This window comes from Lactuca virosa, chromosome 4, assembly GCF_052849685.1.
Source record: "Lactuca virosa cultivar CGN04683 chromosome 4, Lactuca_virosa_CGN04683_v6, whole genome shotgun sequence".
Classification (NCBI taxonomy): domain Eukaryota; kingdom Viridiplantae; phylum Streptophyta; class Magnoliopsida; order Asterales; family Asteraceae; genus Lactuca; species Lactuca virosa.
Genome location: NC_136429.1, coordinates 173,446,603 through 173,468,100, shown reverse-complemented (window position 1 = coordinate 173,468,100; position 21,498 = coordinate 173,446,603). Strand labels below are relative to the sequence as shown.

Sequence of the window (21,498 nt, the reverse complement as noted above, 5' to 3'; positions counted from 1 at the left end):
CGAGTGACACATCATATTAACTTATATTTTTATAATAATGCTTTGGTTAACCGTACATGCTCCATCATTAAAATAAAAAAATATGTGCATTTTCAAGGGTAAAATGTGATTCACATTTTTAATAGTAATGGGAATTTTCTTTTATTAGTTGGTTAATATTTTTAATCTTGAAACAAAATTTTATTGAACCCTTTTGATAACTCCACTCTCAAAATACAAAAAGGCGGTGATGGTGATAAGCAATCATGCTTTTAAAAACGACCTCATTCAGAATCAAAGAGAAATCCTTAAACCTCTCTTATTGTATTATAGTGAGTACACCGCTTTGCTTTATCATGCCCAGAACTTCGAACAATCAAACATCCTAGAAAAATCCCAAATAAGAAGTCCACACACAGGGCAAATCAGACTTACAAAAATGACTAATTCTTGTGGGTGGTGGTTGATAAACCATCTCATTGAACATGTAAACAATCTGTTTAGTCGTAACTTCATAAAGCATACATGTATTTGGAAGCTTCATGATTTGAGCAAATTGCCTCTTGGTAAGCTTGTACACTTTGTTATTCGTCAATTGGAATGTGATCATTTTCTTTGTCTTGCTAAACACCGCCATTGATCCCGCCAGTGATAACCATGTCATGGGTACAGAGAATGAAGACGACATAACAGTTGAAAGAACAGAGTGATTGAGGGGAACAATCAACATATGTAACTGTTCAGGCTACTGTGTAACATCTGGTTGAACTCGAAAATTCGAACTTTGAATCTTCATCAATGGTTGAGATGTTGCTTCTTCGGTGGTGGTGTTGGATGGATCAACATGACCAGTTGGTGTCGCCATGGTTAGGGTTTGTGAGAATTTTGTGAACAAACAATTATCTTGAAAGAATATTTGGGGAAAATTTGACCAGAGTGAATAAAGTCTTCAAGTTATTCCACCAATATCCTTTTATAATCAACATAGAATTTGAATTTGAACTGTTCACCAATGAAAATCAACCACGTGTTGCCTCGGGTATGGGGTCAGTTACCGAAAAATTCGCCATGTTAGAAAAAGTGATCATCACTTTTCCCTAAAAGCTCATGAAAGACTGAACTGTCACATCCGCCGAATGTTTCGTTGATCCCAATGAGATAACAACCATCACTTGACCTTCGTTATTTCACCATAAAGCTTCTTCATCAAGAGAGCACTTTGACCTTCGCTATGAGGTAAGGCTCATTCCTTTTTGGGATTGAAAAGCCAAATCATATGCCAGACTTTGTGAAATCTAGGTTTGAGTTGGTATTACCCAAAACCTCAAGGATTGCAGTGAAAATGTGTGACAAAGAAGTAGCGGGAATCAAAATAAAAAAAATGTCCATTTAGTGACATCAAATAGTATTCGATGTGAAAGCAGTTGGATCCCAGGAAAAGATCACTTCATTCGATATCAAGAGAGATGACGAACTGCTTGTGTGGTATCTCGTGAAGTACAATTAAATACTCCTTAATGAGTATCAATGGGCTTCTTTTTGCATAGGCTTCGAAGGTAGTCACAATTTTGTTCAAAACCCCAACTTAACATAAGTGTGAGTTAAATGAACAAAATTACTTGTATGACCAGTGTAGTTAGGAACAAGTGAGGTTGAGTAATATTTCTAAGTAATGAGAGTTCAAAAAGATATTCAGACGGAAGTCATATTACCAAAAAAATTAAGAGTTGGATCCTGTTGCGCAAAAATGTATTGGGTAAAAAAACATTTTGTCAAGACCACGCATAAAGAAAGGAATACGATTTTGAATATCAAAATGTAGTACAAGTTAAAATCTTGAACATAAAGTTCACCGTCAATTCCATAATAGTTGAGATTGTTGGGTTTCACCATCATCACGAAGAAATGAATCAGGATCATAAACACATACTTGTGTAATATCTACATCCTGGTTGGTTTCTACCAGAGATGTCGAGGATATGCAGTGATGTGTGTGATCGTGAAGAAAAATTTTGGTGAAAAAGATTGGTTTAGAAAGCTCATTGTACCTTTGCGAAAGATATGGACTTAGCAGAAATGTTTTTACTCAAAATGAGAAGAGAAAGGTAGCTCTTCGAATAATGTGAATATAGCCTGGTTGGGAAGCAACACTCGTAAAGAGAGATCCATTAAGGCTTCGAAACACACAGAGTCTTTGAGGCTCAAGGTCAACATACATCATCATGCTTCTAGGGACACCTAACTAGTGTAGTAGTTCGATATCATATCTGTCCCTCTTTGGATGTAGTTAAATGAGCATTTGCTACCTCAATATATTGATACAATGATACACAGAAAAGATTAAACACACAAAATAAAAATAAAGAAAATCTTTTTGATTTTTTGTTTTTGAAATTTTAAAGACAAAATAAAGAAAATCTTTTTGGATTTTTGTTTTTGAAATTTAAAGACCAAAACTAATAAAATCTTTTTGGAATTTTGTTTTTGAAAATTAAAGACAACAATAAGAAAATCTTTTTGGAATTATTATTTTTGAAAATGTAAGGGTAAAGCAATAAAATGTTACCACAGACATTCAATGTAAGAAGTATCAACTTCCAGAGACAGTATAAATCGAACAGTATTTCATCATAGACAACGAAGGTTGATCTGAACCATTCAAAAGAATTTCGAAATCGAAGGTGGTCGAACGTTGAATGGTGAACAGTAACCTCTGAACACTTCAGTAGTACTTCGACATCCATTGATTTACGATGATAACGAACCAGGAACTGACCTTGAATCAATCATTCCTAAACCATTTAAGATCCTTAGAAATGATTTCTCATCCAAAGGTTTTGTGAATATGTCAGCAATTTGATCCATCATTTTGAGAAAATGAACCTCGATATTTCCATCTTCGGCATGATCCTTGATGAAATGAGATCGAAGGGCTATATGCTTTGTCTTTAAATGTTGAACCGGATTATGGTAGATGCGTGTGGAACTTTGTGAATCACGATATAAAGGGATCTTCTTCATATTAATTGCGTAGTCATGAAGTTGGCTTTGTATCCATATGACTTGATAAGTGCAAGCAGCAACAACAACATTCTTAGCTTCTGCTGTGGAAATCGAAACACTTGTTTGTTTCTTTGACTGCCAGCTTACAAGCTTCCCGTCCAAAAGTTGACACCCACCAGTTGTGCTTTTTCTGTCGAGTTGACACCCACCAAGGTCTGCATCCGAAAACTCTTGTATGAAAAATCCAGTCTTCGAAAGGTACCACAATCCCAACGACATAGTTCCTTTGAGATGTCGAAATATGTTCTTTACAGCTGTTTGATGGGGTTCTCTGGGATTCAATTGATACCTGGTAGAATTGCAAATAGCAAACATGATATCAGGTCTACTAGTAGTTAAGTGAAATAGAGAACTTATCATGCTTCTATACAAAGTGAGATCCACAGCAGCCTTATCCAACGATGCACCTAACCGCGTGCCGACTGCCATTGGTACTTTCAACTTTGAACTATTCTTCATGCCAAATTTCTCAAGTTACGATAGTACTTCTCTTGATTTATGAAAGTACATTCCCTTCTTTGACGAATATTCAATCCCATAAAATTATTTATATTACCCATCATACTCATTTTGATCTGGCTTTTCATCATATTTTCAAATTCCGTAGATAACGAAGGGTCAGTTGAGCCAAAAATAATATCATCTACATAAATTTGAACTAGCATCAGCTAATCCCCTACTTTCTTTCGAAATAAAGTAGGATCAACTGATCCTTATTTAAATTTAGAGAGCTTCAAGAAATTGGGAAGAGTTGCATACCTGGCTCGAGGTGCTTGTTTTAAGCCGTAAACATCCTTATCAAGTATATAAAAATGATCAAGCAATTTATCATTTACAAAACCTGGTGGTTGTTCGACATAAACAGTTTCTTATAAGACTCCATTGAGAAAAGTTCATTTGACATCCATTTGGTACACATCGAAGTCCTTATGTGCTGCATATGCAAGAAATATTCAAACACCCTCGAGTCTTGCGACAGGGGATAAGGTTTCGTCATAGTCAATACCTTCTTGTTGCGAATATCCTTTAACAACCAGTTTAGCTTTGTTTCGAACAACATTTCCTTCTTTATCATTTTTATTTTTAAAAAATCCATTTTAATCCAATGACCGAAACATCATCAGGTTTTGGAACTAGTCTCCAAACCTTATTTCGTTCAAATTCAACAAGTTTAGATTGCATTGCAACAATCCAATCAGGATCTTCCAATGTAACCTTAACTATTTTCGATTCCATTTTAGAAATAAACACATTAAGCATACAGAATTCCAGGTGAACATTCAGTATATAATTCTTAGCTCGAATTTGTGCACGCGTCATAACTCCAGCTTGAGGATCACCAAGAACCTGTTCTTTTGGATGGTTTTGTGTCCATCTGTCCATCGGTGGATATGCAGGATCAAAATCCAAAGGTGCATCTTCGAATATTTCATCTGTTGCAGAACCTTCACCTGCCTTCGATGCATTAACAGAAACATCATGAAAGTTGTTAGTTTGACCAGAAGAAATTAGCTCCCCCTCAACTAATGGATTTGGATTGTGATGCCCCCCCCCCCCCTCGACATCAACATTGTTCTGTCCTTGCTCCCCCTCAAATTGATGTGTATTTCGAGCATGCTCCCCCACAACAGTTGAATCATCAATATGATCTTGTGACATTGAACTCAAGTGCTCCCCCTCCACTTGACTACCCTGCGAAACATGTAAAGTTTTGACATGTGCTTGTGAGGTTAAAGTAGATTGAGAATCATCTTCTTCCCTAGTCACCGTCGAATCATCAGAATGCTTCGATGCTTCAGGAGTCCGATTATCATAATCATTAAATTCAGCATCAATTTCTCTGTTTGGAACACCAAAATTTAATTCATAATCAATATCGAAAGAGTTTACAATTGCTAACTCATCATTCGTTTCTGAAAGAATTGGATTTTTTTCGAAATTCTATTCGACACGTTTGACATGATAATCATCAAACGTTAGATTGAATGTTTCCTCAATCTTCTTTGTTCGCATATTCAACACCCGATATGTTACAGAGTTGTGCGAGTATCCCATGAATATTCCTTCATCAGCTTTTGACTGAAATTTCGAAAGATTATCTTTGATATTCATGATAAAGCACCTGCAACCAAAAACATGGAAAATTTTCACATTAGTCTTTCGATTGTTAATGATTTCATCAGGGGTGATGTTAAAACGACGATGAATGAATGATCGGTTTAGAGTAAAAAATATGTAGTCGAGGTTGCTTCTACCTAGAGATATTGAGGCAAGTTCGCATACGTCAGCATTGTTCTTGTGGCTTTGCATAGAGATGATGGGTTTTGAGCAAATATGCGTGGTACTCTCGATTTCATTCAACATCTAATCAACGTGCCGGTTAGCCACACACGCTCCATTGATCTATGATAATTCTCGAGCTACCCTTCGCCACCCTTGTTAGTCCAAATTAGTGTGTCGGTTAACCACACACGCTCCACTAAAGACTTGGCAAGGTGCAAACTGCAATTTCATGGAATAGCACCCTTTTCACATTTTTCCTAAATTAACTAAGATTGGGACTCTGAGTCTTACTCAGTTTGGTATTGCTCTGGATAGGCAATTCAACTTTCTTGGAATTCTCCATGTTGAAATGTTTCAACACCTTGTCGAAGTAGGTACTTTGACGAAGTCCTATAAGTCTTTTAATCCTTTTTCTCAATATCCTTATCCCTAGAATGTAAGCAACTTCCCCGAGGTCCTTCATAGTGAAACTCTTCCCAAGCCAGGACTTAACTTCTTGCAAGGTTGGAACGCCGTTTCATATGAGTAGTATGTCATCCACATACAATACCAGAAAGCTAACTATACTCCCGCTAGCCATGACATATACACAGGACTCATCCTCGCTTCTCGAAAACCTGAACTCTTTGACTTTCTCATTGAAACAAAGATTCCATCTGTGAGATGCTTTCTTTAGTCCATAAATGGATTTCTCAAGCTTACGCACTCTATTAGGGTACTTCACATCTACAAAATCCTCTGGCTAACACATGTAAACATCCTCAGCCAACTTCCCATTAAGGAAAGCGGTTTTTGTTGGATAAGGTGTCTAAGTCCATAACTATTTCTGGTATGTACTTGACCCGACCCGGCATGGTCCATTTGGGTTGCATGGCACCATGCAATTGGATAAACTAAAATGAGAGAAATAACACTTATGGTTTATTAATATATTATAAGTTCTAATATATTAATAATATTATTTAATTAGTTTGATCAAGAATTAATTTAGAATTAATTAAGTGATCAAAAGATAACTAATTAAATATATGGGTAGATTATGTAAATCTTCCATATCTTATATAGTGGGCTAAGAGGCTCCATGGATTATCAAGTTGGGTTCCACCCATAGGATGCTCCATGGATGCTCCATGGGAGTTACAAACCCATGGGTCATGGAAATGAAGAGTCATGACACATTAGGGTTTACATGGTGTAACCCTAGATGTGTCAACACTATATAAGAAACCCATTCTCCACCAAAATCGGCTACACATAAGAAACAAGAGGGCAAGGCCGATTTTAGAAGTGTGTATTCTCTCTAAAGTCATTCCAAAAGCATTTGGTGTTGTGTGAAGCATTTGAGGCATCACACTTGGGGTGCTAGGCTCACAAGGTTTCAAGGATCATAATCAACAACAAGGTAAGTTATTCTATCTTTCATTCAAGTTAAAAATGTTCCCCATGTATGCTAGATAGGAATATAACCTTGGAATTCAACTTTGCATGATAATTAGACAAACATAGATCCAAGGTTATTAGGGTTGCATGTACACTTAGGAAGTGTTAGAATGCTCAAAACCCCATCAGTGGTATCAGAGACTAGGTTTGTTTGTTGTTTTTTTTTTGTGTGCAAACAACTTGAAAAAAAAAATCGTTTTTCTGTTTTCTGCTCGTATGAAAGTTTGCACATTTGTTGCTGGAAATGGACTAGAAACATTACCCTAAACTGTTTTGATGTTTTAAAGCTTGTTTTAGATGGTGTAATGTTTATGCTAATCCATTTACAATGGCAATTATTAAAATTACAAGTTTTTTTTAAGTGTAATTTTTGATTCTTGAAAGTGTTCATATTCATGTTCTTGAACTTATGAAGATTAGATGATCATAGGAATTGTTTGTAACCTTCATGGTAGTTTAATTCATGATCATAATGTGTTTTAATGGAGTCCATAACTTGTCCTCAAGTTATGGAAAACCAAAAGTCTCACTTTTATTAAAGCCATTAAAAGAACACAAGAGTTATAAAAATGAAGTCTTCATTTTTATTACTCAATTAATTCATAAGTTATAAGAAATGAAAAGTTTTGGAAGTTTACAAAACTTGTCCTCAAGTTTTGGAACATGTAAAGTCTTGATTAAAACTTTAGTTCCAACCCTTAGAATTTTAAAAAGTTAAAATTCAACCCTTATACTTTATAATATTATAAGTTACTAATATATATATGTATAACGTCAAGTCGTCTTACCGCTAGTATGCCTCATTCACGAAGCCGGTCTATAAGGGGGTATAAGGTTGTTACCTATAAAATGGCAACTTAATGGGTGTCCACTCTCACCCACCGCTTCCTTGATCGGTGGAGGGTCGTTAGCCGAACGGGTAAGACAAGGAGTTATAAATTCTCATTAAAAGTATGATGAATATTATAGAGTAACTAAATGCTTTTATTAAATTCCCAATCTTAGTTACTTTAGGTAAATGTGAATAAGGTGCTAATCCATGAAATTACACTTTACACTTTGTTTAAGTCGTTAGTGGGGCTCGTGTGGTTAACCGGCACACTAACTTGGAGTTAACAAGGTAGGTAAAGGGTTACTTAAAGTGTATTATAGGTCGGTGGAGCTTATGTGGTTAACCGGCACATCGATTGAGTAATAAACATTGAGTGTACCAAGTGATTTGCATGGTTACTTCACACCTCGTTTTGTGATCCTCGGTATCCCAGTCACAAAACTTGGAGGGCACACTCGAGATTGAAACATGCCTTTGAAAAGTTCATTGAATCTCAAAAGAATCTAGGAATTTCTAAGAACCAATTAAAAACCTAATATCTATATTTCGTTTTTCATGGTGGAAATTGGTGAATCGTCATTCACCTACCTTTCAAATATGTTATAGCTTGGATTACGGCATACCTCTTCTAAGTTATAATATATTGTGATTGGATTCTAGCCTTAATATTACATTTGGGTGTTTTATTAAGGACTCTCTTAATATCTAAACTAATCTTGTTCTCTTCTTTCAGATGTCTTCAAACAATGCTGCTTCTGGCTCTAATCCTAATGGCTCCTTTACCCTTATGAACTTGTGTGGGAAAGTCACTTTTGATGGATCCAACTTCAATGAATGGATCAGAAACATCAGGATGATTACCCGCTACGAGGACAAAGAATATGTCCTTGACAAGGAGCTTAAGGAGATTGATGAGACCACTGCAACTCTCCAGGAGATCGCTGACTTCCGGGCACATGAAAGGGATGCTACAAAAGTGGCATGCATCAGGTTGGCCACCATGACAGCGGAACTCCAAAAGTCCTATGAGGACTTCTACCCTTTTGAAATGCACCAAGATCTGATGGAAAGATACCATCAAAGTGCACGACAAGAGAGGTATGAAATCATATGCTCTATCATAACAACCATGATGAAGGACGGGGAATCCGTCACGAGCCACATGCAGAAAATGCAAAGGTATGTGGATCGGTTGCTGAAGCTTAATGTGAACTTCCCTGAGGAGCTTGCAATAGATATCATTTTGCACTCCTTACCATCGTGTTATGATCAATTCCGCATGACATATCACATGAATAAGGAAGAGGTCACACTCAGCAAACTTCAGGGACTCCTCAAGACCGCAGAAACATGTCTTAAGGGTAAGTCGGTTGTTAACACTCCTACTCCAAACTCCGCCCCGGTTTTGGCAATCGGGAAAGGTAGAGGGAAGAAGAGGAAGAGCTCTTCGAAGGGTACCAAGGCTAGGACCCTTGATGGCTCTTCTTCAAGTGGAACCAAGAAAGGTTTTGTCACTCCTTCTTCTGACCATAAAGAGGCTGAATGCTTCTATTTCCATGAAAAGTCACATTGGAAGCGGAACTGCCCAAAGTACCAGCAAGATGTGAAGGATGGGAAAGTTAAACCCAACCATGCAGGTATTTACACTATCTTATCTAATAACTCACCCCATTCTAACTCTTGGGTCCTTGATACCGGTTGTGGTATTCATATCTGTTCTGATTTGCAGGGACTAAGAAGAAGTGAGAATGTGGAGCATGAAAGAATAAACTTAATCATGGGGAATAGGAAAGCTTTACCTGTCACCAAGATTGGAGTTTATACTTTATCGCTAAGTAGTGGGTTTAGTTTAGATTTGAATAAATGTTGTTATTCGCCAGAAATGGCAAGAAATATTATTTCCTTTCATGCATTGTATAAACAAGGTTTCACCTTTTCATTTGATAATGAAGTTGGTTCGATTAATGCTTTCTTTAATAATGTTCTTTATTTTAAAGCATTACCTTGTGATGGTGTGTATGAAACTGTATCTGTGGTTGATAACTTAGGAAATAATGTATTGTGTATTGATTCTGTTAATGATAATAACTTGGATAAAGCATCATTATGGCATTGTCGTCTTGGACATATAAGCAAGAAACGCATAGGCCAACTCCAAAAGGATGGAGTATTGGAGTCATTTGACCTAAAGTCAGATGATAGTTGCGAATCATGCTTACTTGGAAAAATGACAAAGTCACCCTTCACAGGTTCTTGTGAGAGGGGTGAAGGTTTGTTGGATCTTATACACATGGATGTGTGTGGGCCCTTCAAAAATGCCACAAGGGATGCTAATCGTTATTATTTGACTTTTACTGATGATTACAGTAGATATGGATATGTCTACTTAATCAAGCATAAGTCAGAGACTTTTGAGAGGTTTAAAGAGTTTAAACAGGAAGTCGAGAATCAATTGGGCAGGAACATTAAGATGCTTCGATCCGATCGAGGTGGTGAGTATCTTAGTTCAGAGTTCCTCGACTATCTTAGGGAATGTGGGATTGTCTCACAATTGACACCTCCCAGGACACCGCAGTTGAATGGTGTAGCTGAGAGGCGTAATCGAACCTTGTTGGATATGGTTCGTTCCATGATGAGTCGAGCTTCGCTACCAATCTCATTTTGGGGGTATGCCTTAGAGACTGCCGCCCATATCCTTAATCTAGTTCCCACAAAGAAAGTTGCCAAAACTCCTCATGAGATGTGGATTGGTAAAGTACCCAAACTAGACCACATTAAGATTTGGGGTTGCGAGGCTTTCGTGAGACACGAGACTCATGATAAGCTCGAACCTCGAAGCGAGAGGTGTATTTTCATCGGCTACCCACAAAAATCCTTTGGTTACCTCTTCTACAGACCTAGTGAGAATGTGGTCTTTGTAGCTAGGAGGGCTTTCTTTCGAGAGAGAGAGTTCATAAGCCAAGGAGACAGTGGGAGGCAAGTTGACCTTGAAGAACTTCAAGAGTCAAGTGGTGAAGGAACTTCAAACCCTAGCACTCAACTTGAGGAGGAAACTTCTGTTGAGCCAATTGACAAGTCTGTACCTCTGAGGCGTTCCACAAGGGTTAGGAATGCACCTGAGCATTACTATGGATTCCATATTACTGCGGAAGGTGATACACTTATCAGTGATGAGACACTGATAGGTCTGGATGAACCTAACAGTTACGCGGAAGCCATGGCAGGCCCTGAGTCAGCCAAGTGGAAAGAGGCAATGGACAGCGAGATACAGTCCATGTATGACAATCAAGTTTGGAACTTGGTTGAGAATGTACCAGGTCGTAAGACTGTAGGGTGCAAATGGATCTTCAAGAAGAAGACCGACATGGATGGTAATGTACACACTTATAAGGCACGACTGGTTGCAAAGGGTTTCTCACAAACTCCGGGAGTTGATTATGATGAGACCTTTTCTCCAGTGGCCAAGATTAAGTCTATTAGGGTTCTGTTAGCCATAGCTGCATTTCATGACTATGAAATATGGCAAATGGATGTCAAAACCGCTTTCCTTAATGGAAAGTTGGCTGAGGATGTTTACATGAGTCAGCCAGAGGGTTTTGTCAATACAGAGTACCCTAATAAAGTGTGTAAGCTTGAGAAATTCATTTATGGGTTAAAGCAAGCACCTCGCAGATGGAATCTTTGCTTTGATGAGAAAGTCAAAGAATTTGGCTTTTCTAGGAGTGAAGATGAATCTTGTGTATATGTCAAGGCTAGTGGGAGTATAGTTAGCTTTTTGGTATTGTATGTGGATGACATACTACTCATAGGAAATGACATCCCAACTCTGCAGGAAGTTAAGTCCTGGCTTGGGAAGTGTTTCTCTATGAAGGACCTAGGAGAAGCTGCCTATATTCTAGGGATAAGGATCTTAAGAGACCGGAGTAAAAGACTAATTGGACTTAGTCAGAGTACTTACTTGGATAAGGTGTTGAAGAGATTCGGCATGCAGGACTCCAAGAAAGGAGAGTTACCCATCCAGAGTAATGCCAGATTGAGTAAGACACAAAGCCCTAGTACTGAGGCTGAGATAGCAGAAATGAGTCGAATACCTTATGTTTCGGCTGTAGGATCGATCATGTATGCTATGACGTGTACTCGACCTGATGTAGCCTTTGCTTTGAGCATGGTTAGCAGGTATCAGGGGAACCCTGGCAAGGCACACTGGACTGCGCTAAAGAATATCCTCAAGTACCTACGGAGGACTAAGGACTGGGTCCTTACCCTCGGTGGGAGTGAAGACTTGAGAGTTGTAGGGTATAGTGATGCTAGCTTTCAGACTGATAGGGATAATTTCCGCTCTCAGTCAGGCTGGGTCTTTACGTTAAACGGAGGAGCAATTTCTTGGAAGAGTTCCAAGCAAGAGACAGTGGCTGATTCAACTTGCGAATCAGAGTATATAGCAGCTAGCGAGGTAGCAAAGGACGCGATATGGCTGAAGAACTTCATTGGAGACCTTGGAGTTGTACCAGCTATTAAAGAGCCAATGGAAATTTTCTGTGATAGTGAAAGTGCAGTTGCCTTAGCCAAGGAACCAAGGGATCACGGGAGATCCAGACACATCGACAGAAAATACCATTTCATCAGACATCGAATAGAAGAAGGACTCCTCGTGGCAAAGAGGGTATCATCGGATGAGAATCCAGCAGATCCCCTCACGAAGGGACTGACTCGGGTTAAGCATCTCCAGCATGCTCGGAGCATAGGGCTGAAGGATGATATTAGATTTAGTAGTTAGATAACCTTGAAATTTATAAAGTGTAATTGACATTAGATGATGAATAAAAGGTGTTTTATTTATGAGTAAAGTGTTGCTATCTCTTGTCGATCGTTTACTATATTTCTTTTGCATGTTTTGACTTCCAGAATAATTATGTTTGGTATATCATATTATTCGAACCTCCACAGTCGGTCATATGTCGGAAGTAGGTATGAATCAAGACTGTCATGATTGGTTGCAGAGGTCTAAGTTGTTGGACATGGCGACAACACTCATGAGTGCTCATAAGTTCTGAGCATTGGACTCAACCCACGCTCACTGGAATCACTTCATGGAATTTATCTCGAGTGATCGTGAGACGGTAATATCATATAAGTCTTCAAACCTAGATATATGATTTGTTACTTATGATTTGGTTATGCATTGATTGTACGAAAACGCATTGGTAACTCGATGTTATAAAACGTGCTCTTGTGTATAATTCAATGAGTAGTAGAACAAACATATGAGTCGAAGTTTATCTGTTCCTTCTTGGATTAGAAGCTGATATCTGGGCCCTCGATGATTTTGTTTTGACCTATGTACCGGGCCCGGTCAGAACTAAGTTGATGTGTTCAATTGAGTTCTATGTCAAACAAATCGGAAATCGGGAAACAAACTGCTGGACAATAAGTAAGACATTGTTCCATGTATTTGTCCGGCTGATATCTAGAACAGAGGATTATATGATCACTTATCTTAAATGGCGTATCATCATCTTCTCAGTTCCGAGAGACCTTGAAAGAGCTACGATTGCTGATCGGTTCCTGAAGTATTGCAGTTATAGTTATTAGACTTATCCAAGTGGGAGACTGTTGGATAAGGTGTCTAAGTCCATAACTATTTCTGGTATGTACTTGACCCGACCCGGCATGGTCCATTTGGGTTGCATGGCACCATGCAATTGGATAAACTAAAATGAGAGAAATAACACTTATGGTTTATTAATATATTATAAGTTCTAATATATTAATAATATTATTTAATTAGTTTGATCAAGAATTAATTTAGAATTAATTAATTGATCAAAAGATAACTAATTAAATATATGGGTAGATTATGTAAATCTTCCATATCTTATATAGTGGGCTAAGAGGCTCCATGGATTATCAAGTTGGGTTCCACCCATAGGATGCTCCATGGGTGCTCCATGGGAGTTACAAACCCATGGGTCATGGAAATGAAGAGTCATGACACATTAGGGTTTTCATGGTGTAACCCTAGATGTGTCAACACTATATAAGAAACCCATTCTCCACCAAAATCGGCTACACATAAGAAACAAGAGGGCTAGACCGATTTTAGAAGTGTGTATTCTCTCTAAAGTCATTCCAAAAGCATTTGGTGTTGTGTGAAGCATTTGAGGCATCACACTTGGGGTGCTAGGCTCACAAGGTTTCAAGGGTCATAATCAACAACAAGGTAAGTTATTCTATCTTTCATTCAAGTTAAAAATGTTCCCCATGTATGCTAGATAGGAATATAACCTTGGAATTCAACTTTGCATGATAATTAGACAAACATAGATCCAAGGTTATTAGGGTTGCATGTACACTTAGGAAGTGTTAGAATGCTCAAAACCCCATCAGTTTTGACATCCATCTGCCATATTTCATAATCATGAAATGCAGCTATAGCGAGCATGAGCCTTATAGACTTTATCTTTGCTACTGGTCAGAAGGTCTCGTCATAGTCAACTCCAGGAGTTTGAGTAAAGCCCGTTGCAACCAATCGCGCCTTATATGTGTGTACCTTCCCATCCATATCAGTCTTCTTCTTGAAGATCCACTTGCACCCGACCGTCTTACGACCTGGTACATTGTGAACCAAGTTCCAAACTTGATTGTCATGCATGGATTGAATCTCGTTGTCCATTGCCTCTTTCCACTTTGCAGACTCTTGGCCCGCGATGGCTTCCTTGTAGTTTTTAGGTTCTTCCAAATTTATCAGTGTGCTATCACTGATAAACGTATCACCTTCACTTGTTATATGAAAACCATACAACACAGGTGGAACACAAACTCTAATGGAATGTCTCAGAGGTAAGGACTCGTCAACCGGTTCAACAAAAGTCTCATCCTCAGGTTGAGTGCTAGTGTTAGAGGTTCCTACATCTCTTAACTTTGGAAGCTCTTCAAAATCAATTTGCCTCACACTATCCTCTTGGCATATGAGTTCTCTTTCACGAAGGACACCCCTTCGCGCTACGAAGACCACGCTCTCACTAGGTCTATAGAACAAATATCCAAAGGATTTTTGTGGGTAGCTGATGAAAATAAAATGCTCACTACGAGGTTTGAGCTTGTCATGAGTCTCTCGTTTTTATGAAAGCCTCGCAACCCCAAACCTTGATATGCAATAACGAGGGAACCTTCCCTGTCCACATTTCGTGAAGTGTTTTGGCAACCTTCTTAGTTGGGACTAGATTAAGGATATGGGTGGTAGTCTCTAAGGCAAACCCCCAGAATGAGTTAGGTAACGAAGCTCAACTCATCATGGAACGAACCATGTCCAACAAGGTTCGATTGTGCCTCTCAGCCACACCATTAAGCTGCGGTGTCCTAGGTGGCTTCAATTGTGAAACAATTCCACATTCTTTAAGATAGTCGTGGAACTCAATACTAAGATACTCACCACCTCGATCGGATGATCATATTTATCTTCCTGCCCAATTGATTCTCCACTTCTTGCTTAAACTCTTTGAACTTTTCAAAGGTTTCCGACTTCTGCTTGATTAAGTAGATATATTCATATCTACTATAATCATCGGTAAAGGTTACATAGAAGAGGTTAGCATCCCTTGTGGTGGATCTGAAGGGTCCACACATATCGGTGTGTATGAGATCAAACAAACCCTTACCTCTTTCACAAGTACCAGTGAAAGGTGACTTGTTCATCTTTCCAAGCAAACAAGATTCGCATGTGTCATCCGACTTTAAGTCAAATGACTCCAACACTCCATCCTTTTGGAGTTGGGCTATGCGCTTCCTATTGACATGTCCAAGACGACAATGCCATAAGCATGCCTTGTCCAAACCATTGGACGAATTAATATGCAATACATTATTTCCTAAGTTGTCTACAACCATCACAGTTTCATATATACCATTACAAGGAAATGCTTCAAAATAAAATTTACCATTATAAAAAGCATTAATAGAATCAATTTCATTGTTAAATGAAAATCTAAAACCCTGTTTATACAAACTGTGGAAAGAAATAATGTTTCTCGCCATTTCTGACGAGTAGCAAGAATCGTTCAAATATAACCCTAACCCATTACTAGGCAATAAAAAATAAACTCCAATCTTGGTGACAGGTGACGCTTTCCTATTCCCCACGATCAAGTTCGTCTTCTCGTGCTCCACATCCCTACTTCTTCTTAGACCCTGCAATTCAGAACAAATGTGAAAACCACATCCTGTATCAAGGACCCAAGAACTAGTATGTGATGAGTTTTTAGATTGAATAGTGTAAATACCTGCGAAGGTGGGTTTTATCTTCCCATCCTTAATCTCCTGCAAGTATTTAGGGCAGCTTCGTTTCCAATGCCCCTTTTCATGGCAATAGAAGCACTCTTCTTCCTTTAGATTGGATGAGGGAGTAGCAGAACCACCTTTGGACCCACTTGAGGAGGATCCATCATGAGACTTGCCCTTGTGATTATTTGAAGGAGCTTTCCTTTTCTTCCCTTTCCCATTTCCAATTTCCAGGACTGGGATAGCAGCAGTAGGAGTGGATATAACAAACTTGCCTTTTAAACTACTTTCAGCAGTTCTCAGAAGGCCTTGAAGCTTGCGTAGAGTGACTTCCTCCTTGTTCATATGATACGTCATCCTGAACTGATCATAACAAGGAGGTAAAGAGTGTAGGATAATGTCGATAGCCAACTCTTCTTCAAAATTGACATTCAACTTTAGCAAGCGGTCCACATATCTTTTCATCTTTTGCAAGTGGGCCGTGATGGACTCTCAATCCTTCATTTATTTGTTATCATGGAGGCAATGATTTCATACATTTCTTTTCGAGCACTCTGATGGTACATTTCCATCAAGTCTTGGTGTATCTCGAAAGGCCAGAAGTCCTCATAGGACTTCTGAAGCTCGGAAGTCATAGTGGCTAGCATGATCCATGAAATCTTTGTCGCGTCCTTCTCATGAGCCCTATGCTCAGCCAGTTTCTCAGGAGTAGCAATTTCTTCATCAATCTCCTTTAGCTCTTTGACGAGGACATATTCATTTTCCTCGTATCAAATGGCCATGTGAATGTTGAATCCAGTCGTTGGAATTTGACACGTCGAAAATGACCCTCCCACATAAGTTCATGAGGGAGAAAGAGTCGGAAGAGTTTGAGTTTGAAGCGTTGTTTGAGGTAGACATCTGAAAAGGAAAGACAAGTTTCATTAGATATAAATTCCTTAATATAACACCCAAAGGAAATATTAAGGATAGGACCCAAACACAATAATTCACAACTTAGAAAAGGGATGTCGTAATCTAATTGCAAATTATTTAAAGGGAGGTAAATGACGATTTACCAAGTTTCACCATCCAAAACCAAAATTTAAAAGAATTAAGTTTTATGAAATTCCTAGATCTTTGAGATTCATTGAACATTTCAATGGCATGTTTAATCTCGATTATGTCCTTCAAGTTTGTGACTGGGATACCGATGATCACAAACAAGGTGTGAATAACCATGCAAATATGCGTGGTACTCTTGATGTCATTCATCATCTAATCAACATGTCGGTTAGCCACACACGCTCCATTGATCTATGATAATTCTCAAGCTACCCTTCGCCACCCTTTTTAGTCAAAATTAGTGTGCGGGTTAACCACACACGCTCCACTAACGACTTGGCAAGGTGCAAAGTGCAATTTCATGGAATAGCACCATTTTCACATTTTCCTAAAGTAACTAAGATTGGGAATTTAGAAAAGCATTTAGTTACTTTTTATAATTATCATTATTCTTTTTAATGAGAATTACTGTCCTATCCTACCCGTTCGGCTAACGACCCTCCACTAGTCAAGGAAACGGTGGGTGAGAGTGGACACCCATTCAATCGCCATTTTATAGGCAATTTCCTTATACCCCCCCCCCCCCCTTTATAGACTAGCTTCGTGAATGAGGCCTACTAACGGTAAGACTGACTGTCTTATACGTATATATAAGTATTAAGTTATTAATATTATAATAGTATAATGGTTGAATTTTATACTTTTAAAACTCTAGGGTTTAGAATTTAAATATTTCAAAATCAAAACTTTTTAATCAAATTTTAAATTCCAAAACTTGAGGGCAAGTTTTGAAACTTTTCAAAGCTTCTTAGATCAAATTTGAAAACAATTAAATTAATCATATAATTTATCTATATCACAAAATTTGACCTACTCTAATTTCATATAGAAAGATAATTCAAATCAAATTCTACAAATAATTAATTTATCACATAATCAAGTAATTATCTTAAAATTTGACAATTATCCTCCAATTGGATGAGGATAATCATTACCTTATCATAAAAAAACGAATTTTATCAGTCAAAACAGTTTGTGGTAATGATCCTAATCCAATTCTGGCCAAAAAAAACCCGAAAATTTGCCAACAGATGATCCAACTCGTCGAGTCAGGAAATGGACTCGTCGAGTCCCATTATGGACTTGTCGATTTCATCATGCAGAGAGCAGATTTCGATTTGCTTCAGCTTTGAACAAATAACCAATGCATCAATATTACAGAAAACACCATAGGCTCTTATACCACTGATGGGTTTTAAGCACTATAACAATCCTATGGTACGCATACAACCCTAATGCTTTGGATCTAAGTTTTCTCAATTTATACATGAAATTTTCTTTTATCCAAAGCATGAACCCTAACTAGCATACAATTTTGAGATTTACAACATAAAACAAGTTAGATGAATACCTCTTTGTTGTAGCTTGTAGAACTTGGCCTTTCAAGATCTTAGTACCTCAAATAAGTCACAAACACCAAGAACAATGGAGGATTATGAGAGAGAGAGAGAGGCTAGGAGGCACCAAAAATCGGCTAGGGTTTCTTCTTGGAAGTCTTAGCAGATTTTGGAAGTGCTAGGGGTTACATTTATAGTGTGGAATTCCTAGGGTTTTAACTTCTAAATTCTAATTCATTTACTTAGGCATTAAAACAATCCAATAACTCATTTGATAGGCCCTTTGGATTAAATCTTCATGGACTCTCACATAGATTTAATCCATCCCTAATCGACATGGATCATTAGCCCAAACTATATGTATTACTGATTTACCTAATCAGTCCCCGTAAATTGAATCAGTCTCTTTTGATGACTAAATTAATTCCTGATCAATACCAATTAAATAATATGATTTCTCAATTAATATATTATTCTTATAATATATTAATAAATCACAAATAACCTCTTTCTCAAATATACATCCTATCAAATTGCTCTGATGAAGGCAACCCAAAAGGACCATGCTATTATCGGGTCAAGTACATACCAATTATAGTTATGGGCTTAGACACCTAATCCAACAAGAGATATATTCCTCCGTTCGACAACACCATTTTGTTATGGTGTGTAAGGAGATGAAAAATTATGTGATATCCCTAATTCATCCAATATGAATCAAGAGTCTAATTCTTGAATTCTGAACCAATATCGCTTTTGATTCTTCTAACTTTCTTCCTTAGACTCAATTCGACGTTCTTGATGAAATCGATCATTACTTGAGCAGTTTCAAACTTTCGGCGAAGAAAGAAAACCCAAGTAAACCTTGAAAAGTCATCAACAATGACAAATATGTAGTTCTTCTTATTGAGAGTCTCAACGGTCGAAGGTGCACAATGGTCAATGTGAAGAAGTTCCAGAGGTTCGATGATCTTTGGGTCGATGAAGATGGGATGACCTTGACGATGTTGCTTTCCCTGTTCACATGTTGCACATAACTAATCGTTATCAAATTTTAATACAAGTAAGCCACGAACAAGATCATGTATAACCAGTTTATTAAGATTCTTGAAGTTCAGATGGGAGAGTATACGATGCCACTACCAGCTGAGATCTGATGAGGCCTTCAAAAGTAATCAGACAGAGGGAACACCAACAATGGGCTTCATGTCGAGGGTGAACATGTCACCTTTCCTTTTCGACTTAAGAAAAACTTCCTTTGTTTCTTTGTTTGAGATGGCACTACCATCCTCATCGAAGACTACTTGATTTTCAGTGCCCACAACAAGTTACGAAACACTTATCAAGTTGTGTTGTAAGCCTTCAACATATGCCACTCTGTTTACTGTAAACTTCCCATTCATTACGTTGCCATAACCTTTCACTTTTCACTTTTGATTTTTTCCATACTTCACCACTCCAGCGTTATCCAAACTTCGAAAGTCTCGCAGATTCTCCTTTTGGCCTGGCATGTGACGAGAGCAACCACTATCGATATACCAATGTTCATCGTATTACTCGTCACAAAGTACCTACGATCTATCAGAAGAAATTAGGTCCCCAAGGCTTTTTGGGTCCTTGGATATTAGCTTGAAATGCATGGTGGAATGGAGAACCTAGCATCCAATTTCGAAGTTTTGACTTTAAACTACCTATTAAGTCAACTTCGACTGAGTTGGGCATTGAAATGTAATCATTCAATGGTTTAGGTTCGACACTGACTTTCCCTTTGCCATCAACAGTTCGTTGTGTATCAACCTTTGACTTGGGAACTTCTTCCCATCATTTAACTGACGGATTCGATTCTAATGATGATGAACTACCATTTTGTGACTCGTTCAAGTAACTTTCGTAAGCATACTTAATTTGATCTTCAGAGAACTTTCCCGATTGGTATTTCTTCCCTTTTCCTTCGAGCCAACAGTTGATATTTTTCACATCATTTTTCCCTTTCACAAAAAAAAGCATTCACTTTATTCTTTGATTATGGATTTGGAAAGTGAGGTTGTGTTGTGTAGCGCCCGCAGATTCAGGCAAGTCAATTTAAAGACGATAAGCGTCAAAGATGAATTTTTGATAGAGGATTATTATGACATCCCCAATTTCACGGCCAGAAAAGACCGGTTTGTTTATGCTTTGTTTTTAAAATCAGAGTAATCTTTTAAAGAAAACAGTTATGGAATTTGTTCCCAGAAAAACAAAATATGGAAAGAATTTATCAAAGCATTTCTTTAAAGAAATGTATTTTCATTAAATAACAAAATCTCGGGATGTCATGTTCCGATATAGACCAAAAGCATAAACAGTATAAAATAGACCTTACAACAGTTATTTTTAACTACTGATCTATAATCCAAAATCTCTCGTCAAGTCCACCAACTTATACTCTTGTGCCATTACATGTAATGTAAAGAAAACTGAGTGGGTCAGACTTCGAAGCCTGGTGAGCATATAGGGTTTTCAACCCACAATAATATATTTATTATATTTAATCATCAAACAATCAACCCAATTACCCATCCCCATTATCTCTATTTATCTTAAGGATCTACCCTAGGAATCATCTATCCTTCATTCTTAAGGATTAACCTGAGGTATAGGCACGAAGTCACATCGTCACCAAGGTTTACTCAATAGGCGCTAACTCCATAGTCACCAAGGTTTATATAATAGGCACTAACTCCATAGTCACCAAGGTTTATACAATACGCGCTAACTCCATAGTCACCAAGGTTTATACAATAGGCGCTAACTCCATAGTCACCAACTATCCCATCTACCCATGTTCTACCCAACATTTTCGAAGATATAAATACTTACACAGTTTAAATAATTTAACACTTGTATAAAACATCAATTCCACACCCATCTCAAATAGACAAACAATATATAACACATAGCACGTATTTCATGGCAAACACTTCATATATATGTGTTAGAAGAAAGTAACTACACACTCACACAAAACATATACTTAATACATTCAAACAATACTTGTATTAAAATCGTGTTTGTGAAAGGGACTATACACTCACTTGATAATACGATTATCGGACAGCACTACGGCTCTCCAAGTAGTAACTCTTCGGTGAAACCGGGATATCTTCACACACCGGGTTTCTCGCGGACAGAGCTTCGGCTCGG

The 21,498-nt window shown here is 37.9% G+C and overlaps 1 protein-coding gene across 1 annotated transcript; it reads right to left on the bottom strand.

Moving 5' to 3' along the window:
• Positions 1-4,125: 4,125 nt before the first annotated feature.
• On the bottom strand, positions 4,126-5,406 carry LOC145105364 (uncharacterized). The gene is made up of 3 exons (XM_079042485.1): positions 5,326-5,406; positions 5,018-5,121; positions 4,126-4,882 (listed from the first exon to the last, which is right to left on the bottom strand). The coding sequence occupies exons 1-3, from the start codon at positions 5,404-5,406 to the stop codon at positions 4,126-4,128; spliced, it is 942 nt and encodes a 313-aa protein (XP_078898611.1).
• Positions 5,407-21,498: the final 16,092 nt, after the last annotated feature.

Excerpts from the sequence above, each read along its gene's own strand:
- LOC145105364 (XM_079042485.1), bottom strand. The coding sequence starts at position 5,406 with ATGTTGAATGAAATCGAGAGTACCACGCATATTTGCTCAAAACCCATC. Across the intron at positions 5,122-5,325 it reads GCCACAAGAACAATGCTGAC|TCAAAAGCTGATGAAGGAAT; the intron begins GTATGCGAACTT and ends TCGAAATTTCAG. Across the intron at positions 4,883-5,017 it reads GAGGAAACATTCAATCTAAC|AGAAATTGATGCTGAATTTA; the intron begins GTTTGATGATTA and ends TGTTCCAAACAG.